Consider the following 13,237-nt stretch of genomic DNA (forward strand, 5'->3'; position numbering starts at 1 on the left):
TATGATATACACAGGATCCTGGCAAAATAAGTTCGTTAGACCAGAGTTACACACATAAACATGGTATGAGAAAATGATCTTTGTACAATGAATGAGTACGTAATATTACTTTGTATTTTGAAGTATGACAATTTAATGATTTTACATCTTGTCTTGGTGGAAACCGACCATATCCAAAACTTTTCTGTGACTAGCTGAACTATTATTAAGGAAAGTTGAGAAAATCAAACCAACCTAAAACATCTTTCTGAATCCATTCTTTCTTTGCAAAATTCTGAAGCTCGTGAAGTGATGTCTCCCGGTCAAGGTATAAGTGTCCAGCCAGCGAAAGGCGTTTGACACTGACCACGGCAGTGTCCAAAACACTGTAGGTTTTCCCCTTGGCATCGGTCAATCCTACCAATTTTGCCTTCAGGTTTGTCAGATTCAACGCAGTATGTGTCATGGATTCCAATATAGTGGAATTCTTTCTCAGGAAGTAAGTCAGCTGCCAGTAGGAATTTCTATGACAAATGTTGTAATAACCGTTCAGATCTTTCCAGTGGTCACTACTTTCTGGCTATAGCCCATTTAATACTACCGTACAATTCAATATATTTTAGTGCATATTGAAAATGAATTAAATTGTATTTCAAACATATTCTTCCAAAATAATATACAGAGAAATAATTACCTTACCAAATTAACAGGGAAAGTATATCAACAATGAATTCACTGATGAATAACTTCCTCAATGACATTAAATTGAAACATCTTCCAAACTAATTTCACAAAAGAGAAATTATCTCCACACAAAAAAAAAAGAGAAATAATATCCACAGTGCACAGTGAAATAATCTCTTCAATGCATTCAACGAGAAATAATTTTCAAAATAATTTCATTGGAAATAGTATCCACAATAAAATCATGAACAAATAATCTCCACACTGAATTTAATGAGAAAACAACTTCAATTAACCATACGAAGAAATAATATTTAACACTACAGTTAGTACAACAATACTTAAATAAAATGTTCGATGTCTGAGTTTCTAAAATACTGCGTAATATCTCTTTTTCAGGAAACAAGATAAATGCACTTTAAAGGATGTATGTTTAACATATGGAAATGGATTTCCATCAAACAATAGATAAACCGAAAGTTCCTAAGTTCATGTTTACAGCGACCTCGACAAAAACAATCACTTTGCGAATGAATAATATTTCAAAAGCGTTTTGATTTGATAACAGATCAGAGAGTTTTCATCTCTGCTGTTTCGACTGACAAACCATGAAGGTCACGTACCCCTGCTCGTCCACAACTTCTTCTATCTGGTTAGCATTGATTTCGTCCATCGATAGACACCCACACGTTTCATATTCTGAAACACAACCAGACATTTGGGAAAAACATGCCGTTGTTGTCTACATGAGCAAAGATGGCCACAATTGTCTTGCCAACAATCACTAGGCCTTTACAATATACTGCAGATTTTGGTAAAACTGTTTACCTGATATTTTAGCATGATTCAGGTAACAGTAAATAACCATTTAGATGTATAAGAATACTGACGTAAAATGTTCTTTGCCCACTGAAAGGTGCCTGAATAGAATTACCTTTAACAGAATATAATAGGGAAAATGAATGACAGAAGACAATTTTGGGAGTTAGTTCCTCATGAAGTGTCGATCAGATATGAAAATCAAAGTATGAAGTTTAAATAATAATGTGAGATACGGAGCCCAGACAGAATATTTCATTTGATTTGGGTCAAAAATGAAAAAATAGGTCAGAAATATTTTCTTATAGTACATGATACTGCGAATCACCGAGATGAGGTCATGTCTCGAAAAGAGCCTTGACAATTGCAAGCTAAAATGCAGACACACGGACTGACACAATGCACAATGCAAACCTAAGCCCACCTCCCTCTCTTTCTCGACCTGGTAGAGGAATAATTATATAATTAATTATTTACGAAATCACCACCGTTTCGACGCAAAACTTCAACGAAGCATGATTGTTATCAGCCACTTACCAGGTTTGGAAATTTTCCACGCATCAATGATTCCTGATCGCAAATCTAAAAAGGACCTCTTTGTGACCTTGCTTGTCAATGTAACAGTGAATCTGTCCCGGAAGTTATAGACAAGATCGGACGTCTTGAGGACTTTGTAGTGGACATTGTGAGGTCCAGTGTGATCGATTGTAAGGTTTCTAGTCATAAAATTGGATGATCGGACAATTTTCCCATCCACCTTAACGAAATACACCACCTTCCAGCCTCTGGTCCTGTGACACGAGATAAATGAATGAATGTTGATAAAGTAGTAAACTCATATGAGACCACAAGGAATAAAAATGTTAGAAATGTAACATTGTAGTTAAAGAAGACATTATTAAGTAAAACCTGCACAAAAAACTTCTAATGAAAGTCTTGTTGTCATTAAATATCATTAAACTAATTCCTAATTTCGTACAAGATCATAAAGTTTTTTCATATATAAGAACAAGTAAGTAGCCTCAAAGAACCATTTTTCTTCAAATAGTAATTAATTCTTTGAAAAAAACAACTTATTCTACTTAACATCTTAACCTCTAATGCCATGGACGAACGGACAGATGGACACGCATGTCCCTAATTTAAAGTGGTACGAGGCGAATAAAATAGAGAAATATAAAATTGTCAAATTATGATAATGAGTAGATGGAATGCTGATTAAAAAGCTTGACCAATTTTAAAGACTGTCAGAATCTGAGTGAAAAGATTTCCAAACAAAGTGATCAGAAACACATTTCAAAATAAATGTTCAAATAATGAATGAGGCTTCTACAGAAATATTTGGGATTCAATTAGTACCTGACTTATGAAATATTTGTTTCTTGGGTACCATTCAGATGAAGAAAAAAATGTAGCAAAATACGTTAACATACTTACCCATCTTTTTTTAGGTATTCTTCTTGTCGGACAATAGAGACTGTTATTTTGTCTCCAAAGCCTACAAAAAACAAGAATATTTCAAATTAATTTTGATTCATGGAAGAACATTTCATCATGTATATACTGTAGACCCTTTCGAAAAGAGATCAGGTCTTAACACCGAAAGAAACGTTACTGCGTAGTGTGTGTGGAATTGCTTCTTCTTTATTACAGTAATGACAAAAAATCAAGCCTCCTATTATCAGTTTCAATCTGAAGTTCAAAGTTCAAGATTTTGGTGATCATAGTACATGTAATAGTATATACAAGTGGTAAAAGTGATATCTTTGATCTCAATCTTCGATATTAATCCATCGACAATTTGCCTATGAGCTTTTTTATTTTGAAATTGGTCACTTATATCTTATCTTTGACCATAGATGAGATAAATGCTATATAACAAACCTAAGGTGTTTAGCTTCAGACCATATTTTATCTTATCGGTAAGATTTTTGATGCCCTCTGTGTCCAGCTTGTGATCAATGGCTACAAACGACCCTAAACTGTACTTTATTTCGGAGGACAATCCAGTCCCTTGCAGAGTGGTATATGGCCCCCGGGGTCCCTGGACGACCCCCAAATTTGTACTATTGATGTGCTGGGTCACACGGCTGTCCAAGACCTCACTTCCGTTTCTTACAAAGTAAACTAGTTTCCATGTGGATTTCCTATCAAAATATTATGACTATTATATCACTATGTTAACAAGAGTTACTAAAACAATATATGACTGATGCCGAAGTGACAAGTGGAAGTATAACAAGAAGAATTGTGTAAGAAAATACTGATTAATAAAATATAAATATATACCATGGCAATAAATCATACAAAGTATAAATGTCATAGAAATATTAGTTTAAAACATAATATAGTACTAATATCAAATCAAGAGCAATAACTCTTAAAAAACCTAAACCTAGCTTTTTGAAATACAATTGTCAAATAACGCCTCTCAGCAAAAACCTACTACACATAATGTTATAAATTAAATAAATTTCGATTAGCTAAAACATTGGGGAAAAGAACTCTAGACAGGAATTACGTCATGAAAAATACAAAGACAGTAACTTTTGTAAAAATAGTTGAAACGAAATGCAAATCAGCAAAACACCGGTGTATATCATGATTATAGAGCCAACCAAGTTTCAAAAGGTGTCCGTTAAAGCATTAGAGGAAAGGTAGCTGGGCAATATTCAAATACTGAAATGAATAAAAGTTATTAACTTTTTGCAAAAGTAGTTGTATCCAAATGCTGCTCAGAAAAATATATTTACGTGATTATCAAGTTAACTCCATTCAAAGAAAACGATTAAAATGAGAAGGAAATATTGGTATAGTTTAACCTAAATTACTCACCCCTCTGAATTGACTATTTCTTCCTGCGACACGACATCCACTGTTACATTCTTACCTACAAACGTATAGAGGTCAAGCCATTCATAAACATTAAGATTTTGCGTATATCTTTTTTTTTTTTCTTTTTTTTTTTTTTTGTCAATAACCCAAAATACCAGTTGCCTTAATCTTCAAGTAGAGGATGGGCATATAACCATATATTAGACTAAATGCTATTTGACAATAAATACCTTGTGCATTGAGCTAAACTCTTCCAAACAATCCCCGCTACCTTGATAGCTAAATATGAAGTTTGGTCGAAATATGACAATATTGCATTTTGAAAATTCAGAGGGCCAGAAAGGGCGAATATTATACGGTAAGGCCATTATCATTCCTCTTCAATTTTCGCCCATCTGCATGACCACATCAAATTATAATCAAAATTTAAGAATGAAATCTTATTTTTATTTTAAATAACTTACCAATAGCAAGCCAAGCTTTCTGAATTTTCTCCTTGAACACTTTGAAATCTGTCTTGGAAACTTTGGTTGCAACATACAGAGGAAAATGCAAATCATAGTTGTTATAGCCAAGTGTCAAATTCTTCAAGTGGTACTTCTCTGTTCCTGAAGTCGTAACGTTGAGAAGGCTAGACAAGCGAACTGTATTTATTGATTTCACTTCTTCTGGCCGCATAACTGTACCGTTTACTTTCAGCTCGTAGTCCCACCTCCATAGGGACTCCCTGTATAATGTATTGCATGTATGTTTTAGTTAGATACGGAAAAATATCATCCCGTTGGATAATATTCTATTTCCTGTGACAGTATAAAGTTAGACATGTTTTATTCATTGATATGCCTAGTGGTCTCATAGCCACTGCCCAATAGCTGAGGTATTAACTTAACTTTGTTTAACAGCTATGGTAGTTTAAGGACTAACAGAGTACTTCTAATTTTAAGTAAGTGAAAACCTCGCTTTTCAAACACATTCAATTTATTCCTTTAATGTCTTTTTAAAAAAAAAATAACAAAAAAGTAGAGAATATTACCATACAAACAACATTTTAATTCTTTCACATATCCGTTAAATATAGATCTCATGGAAACATTTGAAAGAAAAAGTAGTAGAGGAATATAAAGAAAAGTTGGTTAAAAAGGCTACGGGTATTTGCTTCATCAACAACACCCATCATGCGCTTCTGGTCTAACAGGGCGTGAAACAACACAAAACCTAACCAAAGAGCTATTCCAAAATTGAATACTTAGTAACCAATGGTAACTTACCCTGTTTTACTGACTAGCTCCTTCTGTCTGATAAATTCGACATCTACGGATGAGGCACCTATTAAAAATAGTATAACAAAATGTCAGAAATACATCAATTCACATTTTACTTATCATTGTAGTCATATTATGTCGATATACAGATTGTCTTTGTGGTTTGAATCACGAAGATGAAAGTGCACTGTTTTTTTTTGTTTGTTTTTTTTCAATTATAGACTGAAAGAATTCGTTTGTACTAACGTATGGTACAGGTATACAGAAAGGTACAAGAAAACAAGGTCCTACTACTTGGGAACATTTTACAAAGTTTAATCTTTTTTGTTTAATGCATTTCTCAATCTTGAAGTGTATGCATCAATCTATCAACATTTAAATTCAGAAACAGAAGATGATTATTCGAAACCTTGGTTGTACAGTACATCTCGGCATTCGATAAGAATTTTATTTCCAAAATAATGAGTCCCTATACTTAGGGATATATAATGAAATATGAGCGAGATATCCAGACGGCCTGCATTGCTCACATAGATATATCTGTGGGCACTCTCGTTCAAATCCTTTTTAGATTTTTTGTTCCGATTTTGGAACAGATTTACCGATTAACCACTATTTCCGCCAATGCAGAGAAGCAGCCACACCCTCCGTTTATACAGATTTTAAGTTCTTATACCCAAAAAAAAACGTTTTTACAAAAGAGTAATGGTGAAAATTCATTCAGTTTTCAAGAACCAAAAGGATTGGTCTCTGATTCCCCAAGATTCTTTGGCCCAAAGAACAAGTTCAGAACTCAAAATATCTAATACCTAAAAATTACTGACCTCTGGAGTATACGCTAGGATCTTACCTCCGTAATGTTCTTGCCAAACTTTCCTTCACCTGTTCCTGGACATGATGTATTTGAGTGACAGACACGTCTGTGTCCAGGTTGATGGACATCAGAGTCTCTGCAGACACATGGCCGGACACTTGACCGTTAGTGTTAGTGAGGTGGTAATGAACAGAGTTTGGCCCCGTGACCTTTAACAGGTTGCTGGTCAGTTCCGTCGAGTTCAATTTCAGTGTACCTTTAGTGTCCATCTTTGTACCATTGACACTAAGAGAGTAATGCAGCTTCCACGAGGAATGTCTGGAAAACATTATTGTTCTAACATTTGTAGCATGACAAATGACCGTCGTTGTTTGCAAACTGTACGAATCAGCGTAACGGATTCTTACAGAATTTTGCAAACAACATTTGTTCATACCCTGATGAATCTAAAAAATAATTGACATCAACGCTTATAATTAATTTTTGAAAATTATTTTCTAATTTAAAACATGTTTAATGAACAATTTTACTGGTTTTATATGGGATTCTTATTCTCAAATTAATACGCATCGTCAATTGTCATATTGTGACGTCACATTTTTCGCGCCATTCTCATAGTCATATGGAAAAAAAATCTCAACCAGTCAGAAAGCGTCATTCTGCATATAAACACTGGAAAATTAATTATACAACCATGAAAAAAAAAAAAGGAGAGATTAGCTACGAACGACAGACTTGAAAATATTGATTTTCAAATCTGAACAATAATTCAATACATAAGACAACATTAGGTACCTAGGGGTGGGGATACAAACACTGCCATTTTGTTGTAAGAAATTATTCAGCGATTTTCAGAAATTAACAATTAATTTCGCTTAACCAATGCTCCTGCCCTATTTAATCATGGAGATAACAATTTGTTCTCGAAACACTTGAATATAAAACCGACGCATTTTACATATGGAATATAAATACCACATATTGCTAGACCTCGAAAGCAAATTTTCAGATATGTATATATATTTGCCGTTGTCGTTCTTTTCTTTCAGGAAGTCTTAATTGGAAAAACGATAGATTGTATAGTCCGATCAGTGAAGTAAGCAACCTTTTTGTGGGTTTTTCTAAAGCATATCAATTATCTTTCCCAAAAACTTTGGAATGCACAAATATGCAGGGACAGCTGCATGTGCGTTTATTAGAAAAAGTATGACAAGACATAAAACAATCACAGTGTAGCTGTTTCAGTGACGGTGTCCTTTTATACTACTTAGTTGAGCGTTCGCCGCTGTGGGGAAGTCTTTGGGTTCTGTCCCCTAGCCGCAACATACCAGAATCTTTAAATTGGTAGTTGCTTCTCCTGCTAAGCGCTCAGCATATTTGGAGTGGGACGACTGGTTCGCCCGTTGTCAGTATAATATGACCGGATGGGGTGCTGCTGGGTGTCTTCAGCAGTATGCTTCAGTGAGGTAGCACTATAAATCGGCAAACGTTCCGGCCTATCACAAGGAGACTTAACACGAACATACCGCAGCCTCCCAAAACACACATACGCATACACATGCATGAATGTCGCACGCACGAGAGGCCGTCCTTAAATGACCTTAGTTGTTAATAGGACGTTAAACAAAATAAGTCAAACCAAACTATACTATTAAGCAGGGTAATTCCTCTATCCAACGGATGTTAAATAATTATCTGATTTAGACAGCCATGTGAAAACTGGATATGATTAAAGATTTATGGAATGGTAATTGAGCATCGCTATAAATAAAGATTTGCTGGATACCGTATTAAAAACCCTGCCCACAAGCATATCGCTGACTTTTTTAGAGAGGTCTTATTTTAAGGATAATAGTAGATGAAAAACTAATGAATCTCCAAAATATATATCTACCCATTCTCGTCCACCACTTCGCGCTGTGGTCCCATGTCAATTTTAAGCCAGGCAGCTTCCCAATCTGTAAAACAAACAAGGGGAAAAAAAGAAAATGTTCTTCTGTGAAATCATTATTTTTGTGCATGGTTCTATTTTTATTGATTTGGTGTGTACTACAACTCCACAAAGTACCTTAATATCATGTCTCATAACTTTACTAGGGTTTAAACCTTGTTACGTAAAATAAGGCATTTTGAAGCATATCAGAATTCATTTACTGCACAGACAAGCCTAGGACCAGGAATTAATTTATCAATGCGGTTGAATATATTGAAATAGAAAAGTGAAAATGCAACGACCAGCTGGTGGGACTCGAATCTGAGACCTTCAAACCCTAGATTGACGCTCAAAATATTTGAAGTACCCGTCTACCAGCGTTTAACCTTGTCCAGGTTAACTTCAGTACTAACTGGATATCTATGTGTAGATTTTTTTTCTCTTTTTAAACAGTACATTACGATTCACAGGCCAATTACCTGGATTCTGTTTGAGAAGAGTTTTGATGATAGCCGCCTTGATGTCCTCATACGTCGTACTGGATACCTTATGGTCTACCGTTATGGATGAATACTTCTGTGTACTAGTGACCTTCGACCCCGAGATGAGTGCATAGTTGTCTCCCGTGGCAGTGGTGAGATTCCAGCTGGCCTGGAGAGCGCTGATATTGAGTGGGGGAGGGTACGTACGAGCTCCGTCAACCTCAAGAGCAAAGGGGATATGCCACGCAGACGAGCTACATGTATAAGGACAAAAGAGAAGACACTATGAACAGTTGAATTCATAAGACTTCAATACGTTACTTTCTATATAAAAAGTTGGTCATTATGTTTTGTAAAGTGCTGACTCGACCAATGATGTAATCTGATGTATTGTATATCTTAGGATAATTTGCATGTTAGTTGCATAATATTCCATTGAAGGGGCAGTTTATTTTGGCCCTTTGAAATCAAAACTTTCCTTTAAATGATTTAGCTGTATCTTTAAAACTAAAATATCATTAAACTAAAATTGGAATGACGGATAGATAATTAATTGTATCTTTATCTATTATGCTCTGCCTGTATACATTCTATGTAACTCTCGATCATTAATATATAAAAAAAAAAATCAATTGTTGGGGTTAATCAGAAAATATTTCTATACGCTGGGTGACATTTTATGTAATTTGTAGGCAGTATAATACTTGGTATTTTTATATGTGTATAGATGTATCAATAAGGTAGTAGTACATTTACTAGCAGTTCTGCCAAGAAAAAGTCTAACCACAAGTTATAGACTAATCACATAAGCCAACATAAGAAACCTTACCCATCAGTGGAAAAGTATTCCCTGGCCTCAGTATTTATAGTAACTGTCACATTCTTGGTTTCTGCAAAGGAAAACAAAAATATTTAAATGACGTGGAAAATAACTAGTAAAGTGGACAAGGCATAAACAATTTTACTCTGTAAAAGGAGACAGAGAGAAGTGATTTTATGGAAATGTGTTAAGGTATGTTTTTATTAAAAGTTATGATTTAATTGTACTTCTTTCCTGTTTCAAAATCCTTTCAAGTGTAACAAGTAAGCATGCATGGTGAAAACGGTGTTTGTGTAACCATAACTTCATATCACCATGGTTATAATGATTAACATAATCTTCGTCTACCTTGATCATGAAGGTGGGACAGAGAAATATCTAGCCCGAGGAGTGATATTCTTGTTTACTGGAATCTAAACATTCAAGAATATCACCCCGAGGGTAAGGTAAGGGGTACTATTTTCACGTCATGCTATTTTAGAGTTGTAATGCTGTTAAACCTTTGAGAAATTGATAAAGATCTCCGGAGAACCAAAAACTTAGGCCGGTCGGCGGGAGGAACAGTCAACAATTAAAACCTTCATATTTTATTCGGAATTGAAAAATAACCTAAGAAACATATTGCTAACAAAATAGCATTAATTATGAGAGTGGTGATTTATGGAACATCTGTGAATGACAGTTACTGCTGCGTGGTAAAACATCTGTAGTGAGAAATGTTACCATTGTAGTAGTGGAAGTAGTACTGTGAAAGTATCGCGGCCAGCTGGTGGTAGTTCGAGGGAGAAAGCCAGTGGGATAAATACACCCCTCCAAGACTGCTATATCGACTATATACAGACTGCCACGCCCACCGCCACGCCCACTCCCATGAGAAGCTATACTGGTTGCTGTAGTGACCACTGACAGAGTATTGTTGATTGAAATCCACCCAGCGGATTGGTCGGATGGCAGACAGTGAAACCACGTTGTCATTTTTGTAAACATGGTAATACATTCGCCATTTTGTGTGTCTGGTCAAAATAAAATCATAGATTAGTTTAAAGACAAAAACAATGACGAATACAAAAACTGGGTTTATATACTGAAAAATGGCCAAACATATTTATCCATATATATATTAAAACATAACTGAAAACATGTTTTTCACAAACAAAAAATCATGGATTTTATTAGATTCTGAATCAGTTTTGCATAATTAACATTTGTCGGTTTTCTTACCCACTGGTATCCACAACTTCTTCCTGGAATTCCACTTTAATATGGTAGCAGCCGCAAGCCTTGAAATCTGTAACAGTTTATGAGTGGCGTAATTATTTGGGTCATTAGCAACTAGAGAGAAGTTGAGCAGAGTTCACGAAACCCAAGTCACATCCTTGACATTCAGGTTTAAACGCCAATATTCCTGATTTAAGAGTCATATTAGGTGCGAAAAGTTGAGACTATAATATTTGTTCTGTATCATCGTTATTTTTATCAGACATCTAAAATGGTCGGAATGACTCACTCATTGGTGTTTTTTTCTTTTTCTTTTTTTTTCTTTTTTTCTTAAATATAAACTATTCAGAGATGAAATCCTATTTTTATTACACCTACCTGACTTTTGTAACTCTATACAATTTAGATGTACGTGAACCCTGCTTTATAGGTTTGATACTGACAACTTAGATTTACCTGGGTTTTGTATTAGAAGAGATTCTGTCATATCCTTTTCTATGGCAGAGAAGTCAGTCACTGCCACTTTTTTGCTGGAGTAGACTGTGATCAGAGACTGGAACCATGCCAGTGATAAACCAGGAGAGATGTGTTTGGGCATAGTGGAGTTCAAAGCGGGCCATGAATGAGAGTCCACCGTCAAATTATTACCATTTCCACCATATTGCAAGAAATAGGTCAATTGCCACAGGGTCCCACTGAAACACCAATAAAACAACAATATTAGCAGTTGCAATGATGAATAGGTGAACACAATGTTTGCCGTTGTAGATTCAGCATACAATAACAAGAGTTTTCAGTAAAAAAAAAAGAAAAAAACCGCTTGTCAAGTGGTTTGAAAATTCAGAATTACTTTTTTAAAGCAGGTCAAAGGTCACGATCAAGGTCAGGTAGTGCTTTAGTTTAAGGGAAATCTTCCGGTACAAAAGAAAGCGCTTCAGCGATATATATTAAACCACCTAAACTAGGAGAGAGCGTTGATAATATTTGTGAAATTTGTGCCCAATCCTTTTGCTATTTGTGGTAATAAATTATGTTTAAATTAAAAAAAAACTACTTAATATGCATGTTTACAGTTAAGCATGAACCTTCCAGGTAAATAGTTCAACCCACCTGGCTGCTGGTAGCTGTTGTTGTCTCACTATATAGAGATGTAGACATTTGCATTCTTTCTTAACTGGAAAGAAAAGTACAATCAAACTATCGTTAATATGCTCTATCATGCTAATTTTCTCATGTATTTTGCAAACAAAAAATATTGTCGACTTTTGAAGGAAATATCCCATCAGATTAGACACAAGATTGTCACAAACAATACTCACTGAAACTTATATTGGTCCAGGCGGAGAGAAGCTGAGTGTGAAGAGTGGCTAGTTCTGTTTCTGTATTGTACAGTTTGGTGTGATAGTACAAATGGAAGGCGGAAGAGAAGCGCCATAGATCAACATGTCTGGTCGTCACTGTTTCCAAGTTAACACCATACTGGCTCTTCCACGAGTGTCCCAACCAGTCAATGTCCAGCGTGGTCCTCGAGTCGAACCAATTCTCGTTAAACCACACAAAGTAGACGAGTCGCCAGTAAGATTTTCTGGGGTTTCAATCAAAGATGTCAATTGCATGTAAATATATAAATATTTATTTTGTGATAAAACCTGACCATAGACAAAATATCAAAAATTAATTGTATATAAAAATACTGATTGTAAAAATTCTTATATTGGATTTTTAAATGGTCCTTGATTCACTTGTGAATGCCATTCTACTCTGCTCAAGACCATTGTAAGTTAATCATCTGATTGCATTGTTAATCATAAACACGTTTTGAGAGCATATATTATAAGGTAAATTTTGTCATCCAATTGTCCATAGAGAAAAATTTTCAATATTTTGAATCAATTTCAAATTTATTAATATTTTCTTTAAGACATGTAAGAACGACAGTCAGAACAACTCACCCATTGATATCCATGAAATGTTCTTGTTCCATTATTGTGATGTTGATATCAGCACTGTGCTGACAACCTGGACACGAAAATGTTGTAAATATATTCATTCATATACAATTCAAAAGAAACACAAGCAATACAAACAAAATCTTTACTACAGATTTGAGAAAACAAGCTGTTCTCTAAGTGATAATTTTAACTTGTCAAAGCCAGACATCACTGGGACCAAACTATTTGGCCAGTTTTTCGAGGTGTCTACTTTATAAGGAGTTGCTATACAGTTTGTGTAGAATTCAGAATTTATTGTCATATTTCATTATTGCTTGCATGATGAAGATAAGTGAACCTCGTGCAAATGAAGTGACCTGCAAAGCATTTCATTTACACTATTAAGTTGGGAAATGATGCCACATGCACCTGTTGGCAGGGAACATTTTTTTATCATTTA

At 35.0% G+C, this 13,237-nt stretch overlaps 1 protein-coding gene across 1 annotated transcript in view; it reads right to left on the bottom strand.

The window, feature by feature from the left end:
- LOC117326584 overlaps positions 1–13,237 on the bottom strand; it is a 62,307-nt gene that overhangs the window by 25,171 nt on the left and 23,899 nt on the right. The window contains exons 22-40 of the mRNA XM_033883342.1: positions 12,799–12,865; positions 12,166–12,431; positions 11,957–12,020; positions 11,303–11,541; positions 10,850–10,916; positions 10,352–10,641; positions 9,638–9,698; positions 8,806–9,062; positions 8,288–8,351; positions 6,430–6,711; positions 5,826–5,872; positions 5,586–5,643; positions 4,782–5,044; positions 4,318–4,372; positions 3,367–3,629; positions 2,920–2,980; positions 2,020–2,273; positions 1,287–1,362; positions 235–503 (exon numbers count right to left, since the gene is read on the bottom strand). Coding sequence (XP_033739233.1) covers positions 235–503; positions 1,287–1,362; positions 2,020–2,273; positions 2,920–2,980; positions 3,367–3,629; positions 4,318–4,372; positions 4,782–5,044; positions 5,586–5,643; positions 5,826–5,872; positions 6,430–6,711; positions 8,288–8,351; positions 8,806–9,062; positions 9,638–9,698; positions 10,352–10,641; positions 10,850–10,916; positions 11,303–11,541; positions 11,957–12,020; positions 12,166–12,431; positions 12,799–12,865 — 3,003 coding nt within the window. The remainder of the gene's footprint in view (positions 1–234; positions 504–1,286; positions 1,363–2,019; positions 2,274–2,919; positions 2,981–3,366; positions 3,630–4,317; positions 4,373–4,781; positions 5,045–5,585; positions 5,644–5,825; positions 5,873–6,429; positions 6,712–8,287; positions 8,352–8,805; positions 9,063–9,637; positions 9,699–10,351; positions 10,642–10,849; positions 10,917–11,302; positions 11,542–11,956; positions 12,021–12,165; positions 12,432–12,798; positions 12,866–13,237) is intronic.

Source organism: Pecten maximus, chromosome 4, assembly GCF_902652985.1.
Source record: "Pecten maximus chromosome 4, xPecMax1.1, whole genome shotgun sequence".
NCBI lineage: Eukaryota > Metazoa > Mollusca > Bivalvia > Pectinida > Pectinidae > Pecten > Pecten maximus.